The 17417-nt window shown below is 34.5% G+C and overlaps 1 protein-coding gene across 1 annotated transcript in view; it reads left to right on the top strand.

Moving 5' to 3' along the window:
- The window catches only part of LOC144443736 (uncharacterized), a 73311-nt gene extending 56160 nt beyond the window's left edge, over nt 1-17151 (top strand). The window contains exons 5-15 of the mRNA XM_078133279.1: nt 298-364; nt 5394-5500; nt 7483-7581; nt 8018-8107; nt 9843-9938; nt 11436-11511; nt 12419-12559; nt 13541-13640; nt 14870-14983; nt 15362-15467; nt 15955-17151. Coding sequence (XP_077989405.1) covers nt 298-364; nt 5394-5500; nt 7483-7581; nt 8018-8107; nt 9843-9938; nt 11436-11511; nt 12419-12559; nt 13541-13640; nt 14870-14983; nt 15362-15467; nt 15955-16083 — 1125 coding nt within the window. The 3' untranslated portion in view covers nt 16084-17151. The remainder of the gene's footprint in view (nt 1-297; nt 365-5393; nt 5501-7482; nt 7582-8017; nt 8108-9842; nt 9939-11435; nt 11512-12418; nt 12560-13540; nt 13641-14869; nt 14984-15361; nt 15468-15954) is intronic.
- Nucleotides 17152-17417: the final 266 nt, after the last annotated feature.

Raw genomic sequence — 17417 nt, 5'->3', positions numbered from 1 at the left:
TTTTAGCTATATTTTTCCCTTTCTTACCAGAATTTTTAAACTTTTGGGAGATAGTGTGATGTTATTTTCATTTGTAATTATGTAAATGATTTTGTAGGTTTTTTTTGTGTCGTCTGCCCAGTTTCAATGAAACAATGATTTTTTTTTTGAAGTGACTATAATATTTGAGGTATAGAAAGACTTAAAATTGGTTTTAGTTCCATGTCTATGCCTCCCTGTGAAATAAAATAAAAATAACTGTTAAGAGAAGTTGTGTGACATTTCTCTCATCCTTATGTCTCTACTTCAATCCCACAGGATAGCCGTAATAGGCATTTTCACAAGCTCTTCAAACAAATTCCACAGGAAGAATACGCAATAACAAGTAAGTTGCCACTCCTCCATGGGCATTTTTTTCCTTATTCAGGAAAGGTTACCATGGAAGCAAGTTAGCTGAAGTTCCTTTCTGACCTGCAAGGTGTCCATGACTTTTTTGCATGTGTAGAAAAATAATGACTTCAATCATCAATCACATTTTCTGAAGGGGTAATCAGTTTCCTGTTAAAAACCGTGTGGAAATTGACACCCAGTCACATTTCAATGACCCATTCCTGTTTAAGAAGAATCCAATTTTCTCATTAAAGTATGTGAAAATATGCTGTATTTCATTTCATTTCCTTTCACCATGTAGTCATCACAAGAGGCACTGCCAGGAAGGACTCGGTGTACTTTATCTTAGAATGTGTCTATCAGCACATTTGCATATTTTTTCCCAGCAATACATCAGCCAATGTTGCATTTAAAACCTAGCACAAAGATGAATACAATGTACTTTACAGTTTAGGAATGCTATCATAAATTGCTGTAAAATCAGGGGGTTTTAATTTTCACAGTATCCATAATTTTAATTTGTTGAAACTTCTATATCTCAAGACTCAAGTTGTATTCCTGTATCCATATCATAGTGGGTGAACTTTGAATTTTGAATATAGCAATTCAACTTGACCTTAACCCCAAGGTCAAATGTCAAACTAGAAGTTATTTCTTGCACATTACAGACCACGCATGACTTAGATTAGTGTTCTGTTTCCAATCCATCACAGCCCCTATAAGCACACAGGATTAAAACATTCACGTAGAAGACTCTGTCCTACCACATCCCCCTTAATATACAGCTGGGTTGATGTGGGCACAGCCGTGGTGCAAATCCTGCCCAAGGACTCTCCTTAGGCAAGATTTGAATCATGGTTGTCTTCAGTGCAACTTGCAGATTTCACTGGAAGCCTACCTCTGTGCAACTTTCAGATTTCACTGGAAGCCAACCTATCTAACCAATTCACCCATCATGACTCCACAAGATGACATTTAACATGAAATGCAAGACTCATATCTTTAATGTAGTACGTGCTCATAACAAATAACGCCACTTTTGTCGTAATATATTCAACTGAAAAAAGTATAGAAGTACTCAGTATTAATGATAACTCCATTCATTAAATAGGACAAGATGAACTGTGGTAATTAACTACTGCAAAACAGATTATTTCACTAGAAAATATCAAAATGAAATATGAAACAAACTCTCCAAATGACAGAATCCATCATGTTGATTACACATGAAATATTCCCAATAGAGGATTTCGATACTCGGGGAAGATATTATGATGTCAAATGCCGTGAGTGGCACCATACAGAAATCTTTCGTAGACCTTATAATGGAATTGTACAGTATAATACATATATAGCAACATATTGTCTGACTCTGTGCAATGAAAATGATTTCATTTGTCGAACAGCTTTGCGGGTCTTGAGTACTAGATAACGATATCGAAATACCTTCACAAGCTTATCTCCTTTTGCCTTTTGTCAAAGATAAACTCATCCCTATTGAAAATGTTTTATCATAGTCTTGGAGCCTGAGGGCACGGCTGGTGTCTTGAGTCTTCACTCGTTTCAAATGATATCCTTCGGAGACAGCTGTAGAGCACAGATGATTATGTTGTGTGTTTGTCTCCATGGTTGCTTGACGCCATAAATGTACTGCTGATGTATGTAGACGAGGTGAAATATCGGAGTATAAAGTAACAATTTTACCCCTCAAATGCAAAATGTTTCATTTATCTGCTAGCTTAAATAATAGTGCAATATCTGAAACTGTAAATGGTTAACCATCAAGTGACAACTTTTAGGAGTTACCTACTAGATTAATTTATCCTTTTGTGAAATGTCTGTCAGTGGTAATTGTAAAGTAATGGGTTTTTTCTTTCTCAAATGCCATCACGTGATTTACCAGCCCTGCAAGTTACTTACGTGAAATATCTATTATGGCAAGTTCTCAATGCCAACAAGTGATTTATATACGAACTTGTTACTTTATTGAAATATCTGGAAAATAATGTTTATCCTTCAAATGCCGTCATATGATTTATCAGCCCTTCAAGTGCCATATTTTAGTGAAATATCTGTCGGCGAGTGTAAAATAATGGTTACACCTCTCAAATGCCAACATATGATTTATCTCTAGGCTTGACACTTTACATTATTTAGTGAATATCCGAGTCTAAAACAATTGGTCCCATTTAACTTTAATAGAATTCAAATATTGGAAAAATATATATTACAAGTGAATGACATCAAAGTCATACAATGTGAAATTCCTTTTACACAAGTTTCAACTTGCCATTTGTAATAATGATAATAATAACATTGTACAGTGTTGTAAAATACTAAGGTACTTGAAACATTTGACAAGGAGAAAGTGTAGAAGTCACCTTTTTGAAAAACTTTGGAACCAGTGACCTGAATTGAACTCTTAGTGTGTGCTGACTAATCGATACATGTACAAATTACAATGTACCTGTATGCAAATTTGAATGGATCTCGTAATGAAAGCCCACCGAGTGCGAAGTTTGTATGAAATTCAAGCACTCAATAGCTGCAAACATGTATTCAAAGGTTGTATTGACAAAGAAGTTCCCCTCTAGGTTCATGGACAGGAAAATTGAAAGTGAAAAATCATTGAATGTTTAAATGTACCTCGCCATTATATTATCCTTACTCCTTTTTTATACTACATACATGTTTTGAATATTAACACAGATGAAAAACTGGCAGGAAAAGACTTATTATCACAAGTATTTGGTTTAATCATTCTTAATCTATTCATTACGTTCATCTTCTTATCTAATCTCACTAAACATACTGCCGCAATTTTCTAAATTAATCTTACAGTAGCCCCCCCCCCCCAGACAATATCGTTGGCACCGTTACAAATTAAACGCAATCTGTATATGACGCAGAATAGATAATAACATTGATGTTTACCTCCATCATGTTATTGCTCAAAGCAAACTCGATTTCGTTCAATTTTGTAGATTTCTGACAGCTGTAGTCGTAATTGCAAGGTGTGTGTCACGTACGTCAATGTTCATATCAGCCACATTTATTTACAAGTTACGTTTTAATGCTATTACAAGATATCCTTCTAGGCAGTATTGCCTCTATGGCTTATTTCACAAGCTAGTAGTAAGTACCAGTAGTTGTGCACCTTCTTTCACTTGTGAAATCAGTTTGTATGTATTAATACTAATTGCCAGTGAAAATTATGGCTGAAGGAGAATAAAGACCACAGGGGTCAGAGAAATAAAGACCACAGGGGTCAGAGAAATAAAGACCACAGGGGTCAGAGAAATAATTAACTTTCACTCAAGTCATACAAGTTTCTTCTTTCAGTTTCTTTCGTAGGATAAAAGTATCGCAATGGGTTAATAAACCCAGAATCAAAATTTTTCAATGAGAGTACATTCATATTAGTATTTAATACAAAAATAATCAGAAAAAAACACTGTTTAATTCGACATCAGAACTTTCATGAGCCTTATACCCTGTGTTCATATATTCCTGTCTTTTAAGTTATTCCCCGGAGATTTAATTTCTTCCCTTATACTCATGCAATCACCGACATCTCTGCTTTTAGTTTGTTTTGATGACTTCCAGATTTCGGTCCTGATAATTCATATTTTATCTCTCTCTATCTCAATGCATCAAAATCCATTTTGTAGATATATCTAGAGTGCACAGGTGTGCCATAGGTCTTGAATGATCACAGACAGTAAATAGTCACATTTCATTGTCCTGTACGTGTATTTTATAAAAAGTTTACCCGCTGGCTGTTACACTCGTATTTTAACACTACTATCAAACTTGTAATATGCCATGTTGTTATTTTTTTATTTTTTTTTATTTTTTTTATGGATTGTGTTTGTGTTTTCAGCCTTTACTTACACTTTACAGTTTATAGATGCTGGTACGGTAGTATAAAAAAGTGTTATCCACTCAATAAAAAATTATGACTGTATTCACCTCTTCCAATTTATAACCAGCTGTAGAATATTTAATCCTATATGAATTCAATACAAAGGTTACATCCAAAACAAAATCTATATTTTTCTAAATCTTAATTTTAAAAAGTCTCTTTAACTGTAAATCGAACATGTTTGAATCTTCCACAATCAATTTTCACTGCCGACAGATTAGATTGACCAATCTTGCCGCTGTGTGAGATTTTTTTTCATTTCTCCCCACTTTCAATCATGTAATATCGTTAAAGTAGTTGCCGTGGTAATTACATTTATCCAGTACATAAAACTTGCATCAGTCTGCTTGCATACATGTCTAGGTTTCATAACAAGGGTGTATATGGTAATATTAAACCATGTGTAGCATTTAATCATGACAATGTTTACCCTTAAAGGTGTCTCATTACTTTCAGACAACAACCCCTTGTATCTTGATATACTTCAAAGGAGTCTATCGCAAAAAAAAGAATTATTTTACACCACCGTGGAATTAATTAACTTCATTACTTTTTGTCAGGTCAATATCGATATTTGATTGAGGATAGGTAGAATGGATGTGGATCGAAAAATTTCAAGTTTTACATTAGCATTCACAACAACATCATGACTTTGAACTTTGGATCTTATACACATGCGTGTGACCTTTGACCCCATGCTGTAGGTTGTAACCTTTGACCTCTTAAAGAATACTGTAGTAATCTCATAATATCTGTACCAAAATCTTCATATACAAGCATCTCATTTACATCTCATTTACTTCTTGGTTTAAATAAAGTTGGCCACTAGTGCAAGATTTAGGGTGAATTATTTTTGTATTGAAAAGTCTGACAACAGAGTGGTAAGGATCGAATGTTAAAAAAAATGGGGGGGAGGGGTGTTTCTACACAAGATGATAAAATTACAGTTCTATGAAGAAGTGTAAATTGCTTCCATGAAAATTCATTCATAAAGATAGTGACAAAGAAAGACTGTGACGTTGATTTTCTTTCATTGAACATGAGTTTAGAAGTCAGCCATCTTTTTAGACTTTTCTCACAAAGAATTTTTCTCTTGCAGGTTATACATGTGCTTTACTGAAAGGTACTATATTACTCCAAGGTAGACTGTATGTGGCTAGAAATTGGTTCTGTTTTCATTCCAACATATTTGGTAAAGAAACTCAGGTAAGCTTTAATAATCTATTCAAGTTTTTGTGGTCAATCATAGACATTTCTGATGAATGGTGCCCTCTAGTGGCAACATGTAACAATAGCAAAGATGGCATATGGCTGACAAGGAATAGATCTTTGCTAAATGTTGTATTGTGTGAAATCTGGTTCTTTAAGAAATAAAGTGTTTCAGGTTCTAATTCTGAGGTTTGTAAGTCATTAATGATAGAGGGCGCTGTTCACTACAAAGGTGACTGTCATGCAAGTACTCTGTACGATTATGATCAATTTACGGTTCTTCAAAATGAATATTGATCTAGACTCTACCTGCATGGTTGTACGTCACAGCACAATATAAAACCTTTTACAGTATACCATTTGTGTTTTAATCAGCGTGATGGAAGTGTATGTGCATTGTTTATAGGTTATATCTTAAAGGCTGCAAAAATTATACATTTATCCCCAGGGTGCACTCTCTGTGTATATTTAATGGCCAACTCTCAGGTTTTATTATCTTTTCTGTTATTCTGTTGATAGAAACTGCAATAATTTTGTTCACATGTTTAGCAAACATGCTGTATGTTATTTAACTTGCTAGTTTACAAATTCAAGATATCTTACACAGTTTAATGGACTGTGAAATGAATTTCATAAAGGGGAGACAGAACTAGCAATTTTAGAACTACCAGTATACACAGGTCAAACTTCGCTCATGCACCTGTCGTCTTATTTGCATGTTAAACATGAAATGTTACGATTCACAGTATTTATCCAAAATTTTATTGACAGTATATTGTAATAATACACCCTTATGTTGAGGAGATGATAGTTAAAGTTTAGAATTATTCGAAATAATTTAAAATATGTTACGATTGTGTTGTCTACCAAAGAGGTCAAATGTTGATAAAAATTTTGTCACTCAGTGTATCCATGGGAACATGCAATGTGAAATATACTAGCAATGTTTCCAGCAGACATATTTTGTAATAGTTAGATGTGGGTGCATTATATAGTAGCATTATAATTGTAACCATGGCAACATTGACATATGTAATCGCATACATTAATATCAAGGTAATCAAAGCCCATCTATGCCTGCAGACCTACCTCGATGATAAAAATTTTATTATTTCGAAATCAAAATTGGTCATCTCTGTTATGAGATTTTGTTATTTAGAAATCAAAATTGGTCATTATTGTTGTCAAATAGGAGACAGACCAATCATGAAAGTATATTGCTATCTCCAGGGGGATGTGATGTGATGAGACAATATTGTACTCATACTTGTTCATCTCTAAGACTGAGGATATTACTCCTGTTGCATTTATATTAAGAATTTATCATTCTCCTGGCAATGAAGTTGATGAAATCACCCCAAACAGTGTAGTCAATATAATATAAAGCACCCCTAGCAGTGTAGTCAATATAATATAGAGCACCCCTAGCAGTGTAGTCAATATAATATAAAGCACCCCTAACAGTGTTGTCAATATAATATAAAGCACCCCTAGCAATGTAGTCAATATAATTTAAAGCACCCCTAGCAATGTAATCAATATAATATAAAGCACCCCTAGCAATGTAGTCAATATAGTAAAAGCTCCACAAACAGTGCAGTCAATATAATATAAAGCAGCCCTAGCTTTATAGTTAATATCATATGAAGCATCCCTAACAATATAGTCAGTATACTCTAAAGCATCCCCCAGTAAAAAGTAATGCCTTGCATGTATATTTTTCTGATCCAGTTTTTTCTGCTTTCATATTAAAAATATAACCTGGGAAAGGGAATTGTATTGCCATGCAGACACAACATGAATCAACCTATGTGTTGAAGTGATAAGATTACTGTGAACTTCAGAAATATATTACACTATATTATATAGATATGATATCTTCATAGTATATCTCAAACATCAGAGTAATGGGCTGGATTTAGAATTTTATGATAGTAGATTTTGACAGGTTTTTAACGGAATTGTTTCTTACATTGCAGGTCAAAATCCCAGTACTAACAATCAAATCTATTACAAGAGAAAGAACAGCTTTAGTGGTACCCAATGCAATCGGTATTAGAACTATGGATGACAAAAAGGTAATCCTCTCGAACTATCAAACAGGTGGTTTTTATTTGTGAAAAAAAACTTCAGAAACTCCTATGGGGAGGTTATGACAGGCTGAAGGTCTTAAGTTATACAGTGTAAGGACATATAGACCCAAAATTACAGCTGTTTTCATGTGACCATAGCATTTGATGAATTGCCCAAAAATTACAGCTGTTTTCACATGACCATAGCATTTGATGAATTATCCAAAAGTACACCTGTTTTCACATGACCATAACATTTGATGAATTGCCCAAATTACAGCTGTTTTCACATGACCATAGCATTGGATGAATTTCCCAAAGTTACAGCTGTTTTGATTTTCATGTTATATGATGTAAATTCCAACATTGATTGGAATCAGTGAGTATCACCATGTTACATTTTCACATGCAAGTTTTGAATGACTAATGTCTCCTTCTACAGCATGTGTTCGGGTCTCTGTTGTCACGGCCGATGACTTACAAAACCCTAGTTACAATTTGGCAAAGTGTGCTGAGAGATTATGCAGAAGAGGTGAGTAAAATTGAAATATATAATTATATTTCTGTCGACCCCTTGACAAAACTATCAAAATCAGGATCGTTCACTTCAACACAAATTTTTTTTAAAAACATAATTTCTGCAAAATAAAATCAAAATTTGTCCACACCTGAGACAGAAATTCTCATGTAGGATCATCTTATATTTGTAATGTCCAAACACAAATTACATTATATGTGTGTCTGATCATAATGAAAACCATAAATTTTATCATCATTTGTGTCAATGAGTTGAAAATCACAGTGTGTTGTTGTTTGTCAATGTTTCAACTTCCTGTGGATTCTCAGTGTTGTTCATCATGGACGCATAACCTAAATTTCATGAAGGAAGTATTTTTTCCATTTGTTCGTTTTCAGCCACTTTCCTTTTATGTTATCAGAGCTTGCTTTTCTCCTATTTAGGGTAAACAAATAGCAGCGATGTATATACACCAACATGTACATGCCATTAGGCTCCTTTCATTCAACCCATTCACTGTATAATGTCAACATTACAAAGTGTCTCTCACACATACCTTCATGGTAGTTACATGTCATATACACTCAATCATGACAGTTTTGTGTTCGAGTTTTTCATGGACTTGTTTGAAGTTAGTACTCCTGAGCCAAATATGATACAGCACTGGTAATCCAGCCTTTGGTTTACTAAGACAGACGCAAACAAAATCTATCGTTCTTCAATGTGGTAGATTACACAAGTGGGTGATAGCAGTTCCTCTGTTGTGTGATCAACATAGTGTAAATATTGGAAGTCCCAAAACAGCACTGCACATTCACTAAATAAACTAGTAGTTTTCAGAGATGCCACCCTACTGAGACTATAATTAAACCAACATCTATTCAATAGCTTATCACTGTTGTATCAACATGTTGCGGCGATAGTTTTAGTCTGTGTCTATCTTAGAAAACCGAAAGCTCAACTACCAGGATAATATAATTTCGGTTTTGTGCAAGATGTCATAAAATCACTTCTTAGTTGAGTTGCTTTGAATGCGTACTTACCATCAAAATCTGACACTACAGTGACTGTCATGGAATCAAAATTGATCACTCTAGAATTACTAAAGAATCCAAACTCTTCAGCAAACATGACAAGTTTTTGGACAAAGTAGTTCTATTTTAGCAATTACAGGAACAGTCATCATCTGTCAAACACGATGATTGCCTCAATTTTCACCCCAGACATTAAATACTTGACCCTTTATGGACTTGATTTTTAGTAAGTCTGAGTAATTACACCCTCAAAACAGGGTGTCAGTCTTTAAAATGGTTATTAGCAGTTTACTAGTTGTTTACGTAAGAAAAATACAACTGTCTACATGTACATGCGTACATGTATGGAGTGACAGTTGTATAAATGTAAGAGTGTCTATCTCATCTCATCTCATCTCATATCTCATCTCGTCTCGTCTCGTCTCATCTCTCATCTCATCTCATCTCATCTCATCTCATCTCATATCTCATCTCATCTCTCATCTCATCTCATCTCATTTCATCTCATCTCATTTCATCTCATCTTGCACAAGAGACAAAAAAGAAGTGATTCTCAGAACTATGTAAACCTGCCCATCGTACTTTGATCAGATATGTCTTCCTTCACCCTCTCCATTAATTTCCTCCAACATTTCAATTAAGCAACTGATATTTGATGCACCATTTGTACACTGTTCACATCATACTCAATGTCCATGTGTGCCATTCATATGCAGGACATCTCCATAAGTCAAGACTCCAGTGTTCGTGACGAAGATGAAGATTTGGTAGAAAGTGACACAGATAGTACTCAAGTTGAACCATCATCACCGGTAATTTCACTAATAGTGCTATCATTTTCTCACACATAAAAGTCATTTTCATTCAAATCGTTTTTGAAATATTTCACTAGTTCATCCTCACTATTGAAAGAGAAATTTATAGTCACAATGACATCATTCAACAGTTTAGTCATATTTTAGGTAAATTTATTCAAGTTGTTCATTCTGACATTCCAGTTATATTTATTCCATTTTTATTTTCTTACACCTAACATGATTTCATTTTTGAATAAAAGGACTAACATAGTAGATTTTGTTTCTTTGTACAGTTTTGCAGTTTTCATCCTGTTCATAACATATTAACCCCTGCATACGTTGGAACGTTTGTCTATAACACAACACACACCCTCTCAGATAGCACAGTTTTTGTTTTCTGTCATCTTTGTTTTTGTTTCAAGCATTTCAACTACATGTACTTACATTTATTTGACCTGTACACATCCTAGATAATCACATAATCGTTGGGAGACAGCAAAATTTGAAATTTTACATCTAAATCATAAGGAGTGAAAGTATTCATGTGACGTACAAACATAGAAAAAAAAAAGAAATAAGAATTTAGTTGGCAAAATTAGACTCGTCTCCATTTTCAAACTTCATTCTGGAATTTTAAACCCTACTAACACACTAACATGCATGCTGACATACATACTGCATAGAGTGATGAAATTTGGCTCAGAAAAGAATTATATTGGCTTTATTTACTTCATTTCACGTCTTTTAGAATTCTTGTTTGTGTCTTTTGTTGTATACTTTTGATGATGACATTTTAGGACTAACACAGATAGACATGGAATTTAGTAAATGAAGCCAGTTATGTCTACCACAGTGTGTCCTTATCAGAATTTAATCAGATTGATATACTTGTATGTTGTCTTGAAATTCTAAATATTCTCTGGAGTTTATGTTGCCAATTTTATTTTGTGTTTAGGGATATATAGTGAGCCATAATGTTAACGGGATATGTGCTTTTTTTTGCTTTTTTTCTTTGCTTTTTTTTCTTTTTTTTTTTTTTTTTTTTTTTTTTTTTTTTGGGGGGGGGGGGGTATAGTGAATTGTCACATGCTGTTAACAAACAGAATTCCAATGTGATATTTAGGCATAATATACATGATTTGATAGCATAATTTAGTATATGTTGTAAAATGTTGAGGAAACCACTTGTATACCATCAACATAATGTGCTGACATTACCAGAAGACAATTTCTAATGCCGTTGAGGGCATGCATTGATATTAATACACAAGATGAGTTTAATTGAGGTTTTATTAGTTAATATTTTCACCCGAGTCTAAGAACTTTTAAAACTCAGCTTGTGCCACTTTTACTTTTGCTGCTTGAAGATGCACTTGGTAACGTAGTGTTACTGTCTCAGCCAGTATTTCTAGCCAGATTAAGCGTCTTCCCAGTATTTCAGATTGTTTTGGAAAGTAGTGTTGAATATATAGTAGTTATGTTAGAATGGATTCAATATTGTGTACCCTACAGGTGAGACAGAAAGAATTGGCTGAAGCAGCACAGAATGCAGCCAAGGCAGCCATTGAAGAGTTTTCTAGCAATGAAGGTATGTATTCTGAAAGAGTAGTACCGTCAAAGTAAGATTTGACTTATCAAAGGACGCTGCTTCATAAAAAAAAAAAAAAACATACATCATGTGTTCAAAGAACAAGTGTATGATGGGTTTAGAATGAGTTGTAGCAGACAGCATAGACTTTGTAGTCAGAACAGGTTTAGTTGTTAATGACATAATATTTATTATATAAAATATAAAGTAGTAGGATCCAGCCCCGGGGGCAGTACCAGTGGCCAGCTCTGGTAGGGGTGTGTGGCCCCCGGGGGCAGTACCAGTATCCAGCTCTGGTAGGGGTGTGTGGCCCCCGGGGGCAGTACCAGTATCCAGCTCTGATAGGGGTGTGTGGCCCCCGGGGGGCAGTACCTGTGTGGCCAGTGCTTGAAATCCCAGGTCCCATTTTTAGACCCACCTTAACCCAAAATCAATACCCCATTTTAGACCATTACAGGTTTTTAAAAGATGAAAGTTTAGACCTAAATACATTTTCCTTAGGAAGCAACATTTTGGGGCAATTAATGGCAGTTATGATTTGGTACAGGATGAATGGACCACATTTTAGACCAAGCAAAATTGAAAATAATGCAAAGTGGACTCTTCGGCTCAAAAAACACAGACCCCATATTAGACCAAAGGGTTAGAAAACGCATCGCAAAGGGTGGCACATATATGTACAGTATACTCAAATAAGGGGAGTAGCTCTCCCCCGGGATCCAACCTGTGACATGGCAGTTAGTGTTGGCGTTATTGTGGCAGTTCATCAAGTTATATAATTCTCATTAAATCGTCGGTATTGTTATACCAGTGTACAAATTTATTGTGCTATTCTCATCAAGTGTAGGCATTGTTGCAGTCTATGTATTAAGTTGTCCCAACTACTACTACTCACTTCTTATTCCAGGAGAAGACATGGAAGATTCATTACCACTTATAGACAGACCAATCTCTGACATACCCTGTCATGAATATGACGGACCAACCCCCAAAGAATCCAGGAAAAGCAGGCTTATGAGTAGCCTTGCTAGGGGCAAATCAAGCATGTGTAAGTATCAATATGTTATACAAATGTAAACAGCAGTCACAGTGTAGTACATCCCAGACTATACTGAGGAAATGACTTTAATAGGATTTGTTTCCCCGCATCATATTTGCATAAATATTTCAAAAAACAAATGAAATGCATGAGTCAGGAATATAATTTACAAAACTCTCTCGGTTATTAGAATGTATTAAATATATTCATATTGTCTTTAGCTTTTGTAATTTCTGCTATTGTGGAGTGATATCATAAACTCTTGTCACAGACTGTTTACTTCTTTTGCATACAAAACTCTACACATTTAAAGTTAAAAATGATCACGAATTAGCAATTTTAGACCATCTCATTTTTTATTGGAAATTAACCAAGTTTATGTAAATCGTTAGACTGATGCCAAACTGTCTGTAAAGTCTTTTCTGCTTAGAAGACTAATAATCCGATGTTAACAGAGCAAAAGATTTATAATGACAAACTATTCAATTCAAAATGGGACTCTTTTGTACTCCTTGTTATGTAAAACCGTCTTTTAGTATTCGTACCTTCTTCTATCTTTGCATCCTCAATTTTGTTTGTTGGTCTGTTTGTTTGTCCCTCTGTGATTAACTTTCTAAGTCCTTTCTTTTCAATGTCGTGTAACTGTACAATTCTGTGCTTCTCTTTGAAGAAGAAAAATACTAGAAAATGGAATTATTGTGAAAAAAATGATAATATGTTGTTGTTTTTTAAGTTGCCATGTACTATAACCATGTGATGATACAATGAGAAAAGAATAAAGAGTTTGTTGATTGTGAAGTTTTTGTAAATGTCTGTAAAATTTCTGTAAATGTCAAAATGTCTTTTAATAGCGAATAAAGTATCTGAGATGATTGTCGAATAGTTTGAACTAATACCGTACAGCAAGCAGTTTGCCATTTATGGTCTGATATATTTGCATGTTACCATGCCAACAGTACTAATCCTGTTTTGCTCTGTGTGTGTTTGCAGCATCACAGCTTAGCAAAGTGTGTAATTTAGTGCTAAGGCCGGTCTACCTTCTACAGAAAGTACCACACACTCACATGTTTATCATGTTTGCATCCGTCTTGTAAGTATATAGCTGTATTCAGATTCACATTCGCATTTCTAACCGTTCACTTGTGCAGACAGTATTAACAGAAATATAGTAATGTATACACAGCCAAGTTACTTTTGGTCATGTCTTTGTTTCGGTGACATGACTTTTGCCTTCCTCAGGACAAACTTGAGGATGATTACTGTTCACCACTAGATGGCGGTGTGGTGAATAAATGTTCACCTCCATCTAGTGGTGTTATGGTCAGTTTGTCCTGAGAAAGGTAACAGGCACGTTGCTGAAACATAGACATAAACGAAAGTAACTTGGTTGTGCTATCATAGAACATTACTATATTATTGAAGACCCAATCTTATGAACTTGTTCACTGAGTATTAACAGAATTTGTGGAATTACTGCACCGCCATCTCAGAGTTTAGGTTCAAGCAATGTGTTGAATGTATTGAAAGACCGATAAAAAGATTTGTTTAACCTGCACTTTTACCAAGAGTGGTTTTAATACGGAGTGTAGAATTATTGCACCATCATCTTACAGATTGAGAGAAAAGAAACATTTTTAAAGTGTTTCAAGTAAAATTTTGACAATCACGAGTGCAAAGTAAAAGACAACATACAGGGATATGTTATATCACTTTTATATTCAGTATAATTATAGATATTAATTTTACTCTTTTATCAGAAGTATCTACCAGATTTCTCAAACATTTCACAGTCATCACCGTACCAAAGTATAAAAAAATCAAAACAAATTTAGATTTAAAATTTTTTTTTTTAAAAACATTGAAATTTGAGTTTTTCCAACATTCAACTCAAAACCACAGAGACAAAGTACCAATTTACAATTCTATTCCAAATTTAACTGTATCAAGATTTAAAAAATTTAAAAAAAAAATTTAAAAAAAACACACACAAAAAAAGTGTAGGTCAGGATATTACAGTTAGCCTGTACACATCACAAGGGGTTTCAATCCTGACATCCTCCAAAGAAATGTTTCTCTTTCTACTCCCAATTTACAGATTTAAATCTAAAAAAAAGAAACAAAATTTTAAAGAGAAAAAAAAGTGGTCGATTTCAATGAATGTTCATTTAGATTGCATCACTCATCTGTATGTCTGGAGTATTGTAACTTAATAACTGACAGTCTTCTGGTTTCACTGATATTGTTATTATTTCATGTTTACTTGCAATGGGTAAGTGTTATATCGACAGTATCTAATTGCATTTTCATTCTTTCACACAGAGCAATATTTCTACTAGCGTCATCAGCATTATTGTCATATCGTATATTCCACTTGAAGCCAATGATAGAGGCTGACTCTTTCTGGTCACCACAAGAACAACACAGCAACCACATGTAGGTTACATAATTCTACTTTTTGTGAGTTACATCTGACAATAGAAGGTTATGGAGAGAAGGGAGGGGAGGGGCTTGTGGAGAGAGGGGGGAGAAAAGGGAGGGGAGGGGGAGAAAAAAACATCACAGAAAATGTTATTTGTATCCGAATACCTAACAAACCATGGCTCTGTGTAGATGTTCCAAACAAAAACTATTTTGGTGAACCGATGTCAACAAAGACTGGAGGAGTTTTGTGTATATGGGATATGTTGGACAGTGGCATGGGAGGGGATAAATGTTTATTATGGCAGTTAAAAATGAAACCCTAGTCTATCTGATTTAATGAGAAATAACGTACTAATAGTTGTTTGCTGTATTTGTATTTTATTTGTACAGAAACAAGGCATACAGTGATTCATACCTCCTAAATCATAGGGTACACACAGCGGCGGTGGAAAAAATACATGCAACGCTTGCTGCTAATCTACAGGCACTCTCACAGGTTGGTAGTTACCCATGTTGTCATTGGCTAGTTTACAGCAGTAGCCATGACTACCTGTTTGAACAACCAATAAGGAAAGATTTACCAGGAGTAAATGAAATTATCAACATACTTTATAATTATCTAAACTAACTGCACATCTTGTTGACAATTTGTCAAAAACCATGGTTACAAATTAGCAGGTTTAATAGTATGATATGTGATAGTTTTGTCATGTAGCTCATTCAAATATACTTGCTGTTGACTCAAAAGAGTTTGTCCATGTTGTCATGTTAATGTTAGAAATTGTGATATTTTGATGAGCAGAATTTATGGTTGAACTATTCATCAAATTGTAATGGTCGTGTATGAATGGTTGTATGATGGTAAAGCATTGTTTTTCAAAACAGTCAAACTACACACTTTCAGTACAGAAATATTGCTGATAATTATTAGTCTTGTAGATAAGGAGGACACTGATTTATATCAATTCTGACTCTTTCTGTAGGTCCATTCATCATTAGAGACATTGAAACAACAAGCGGCCAATCGAAAGAAAGAAGATGAGGAGGGTTCTGATGTTACCATGGAAACAGAGAAACAAGGTTTACATCATGAAGTACATGTTGAACACTGACATATGCTGTATTCAGTCCTTTTAATATGAGTGCCTGGATTTGACTGCCCCTCAAAACCTATGCTGACCTACCTGAATGAATTTTGGTATTTACCACAGATGATGGATTGGAGAAATGCTACTGCTTGTCAGCTAGGGGACATTGTCAAAACCTACCTGTGACATTTACAATGCAATATTTTACATTATCTAGACAATTGTTGTGTTTGATCTGGACTGTAGCCTCGACAATTATTGGGTAGGCTTTTACGTATCTAAACAGTTGCCTTTACGATTATTGGATTTAATCAAAACAGTTGCCTTGACAATTGTCTGGCTTGATTTACACAGTTACCTTGATGACGGTTAAGCTTGGTTGCCTTGGCAACTGCTAAGCTTGATTCAAATGGCTGCCTTGGCAACTGTTAAGTTTGATTCAAACAGTTGCCATGATGACTGTTAAGCTTGATTCAAATGGCTGCCTTGGCAACTGTTAAGCTTGATTCAAACAGTTGCCGTGATGACTGTTAAGCTTGAGCTGAAATGCCGAAGTAAGATTAGCAATAGATTGTCAAAAAAAAGAGAAATTTACATTGCGATTTACATTGCTTCTAACCTTGGGAAAATGTGGAAATACAAAAAAGTCTAATTATAAAAATATATTAGAAAACTTGATCACCAAATAGTTAGAAGGCCTGTGCTTAAAATAGCTGAGATACATGGCAAATACTTATTAATTAACACAAAACGTACCTTGATCCCAAGCAAAAAGTAGCTGGTTTTCAGGAGAGAAAGCCATAAAACGCAGACGGACTACTTAATGTTAGCTACCTGAAATGATAAGTTCAATATTTATCAGAGCATTATTAATATGAAAGTAGAGAGGTGCAAAAAATAACTCAACGAAATGCTTGCAGAAGAATTGTAATTATTTGTCAATCAGCATTTTTTGGAAACATAAGACGCAGTCTCATGGAAAATTGTTCTTGACATTTTAAAAGTTGGAAATTATCGTGAGTATATAAAAGAACAGAAGTTCTTGAATTTTAATGAATAGTGAGTGAGAATTCTAGATTTTGTTTGTTTTTCCGTCAACACTTGTAGATTGAGTGTTTTTAGAAATATTGAAACTGGTGACCAAATTTTCCTCTTTTTTTGAGAGAAGCATTCTATAGAAACTATATACAGTCTCACAATATTGAATCAAAGTTTAAAAGTAAGCTTAGAAAGCAAGAGGTTGTTCTCTTTTTAGAAATCATCACCTGGTCAAATTTCCTTGCTGTTCCATTATCGCATATTCGTTTCCCAAATTTGATCGTGGTATTCACTATATCAAGATGATAGAACGATATGAA

Source organism: Glandiceps talaboti, chromosome 12 (assembly GCF_964340395.1).
Source record: "Glandiceps talaboti chromosome 12, keGlaTala1.1, whole genome shotgun sequence".
Classification (NCBI taxonomy): domain Eukaryota; kingdom Metazoa; phylum Hemichordata; class Enteropneusta; family Spengelidae; genus Glandiceps; species Glandiceps talaboti.
Note: the sequence above shows the minus strand (reverse complement) of the source record. Positions and strands in the feature narration are given on the sequence as shown.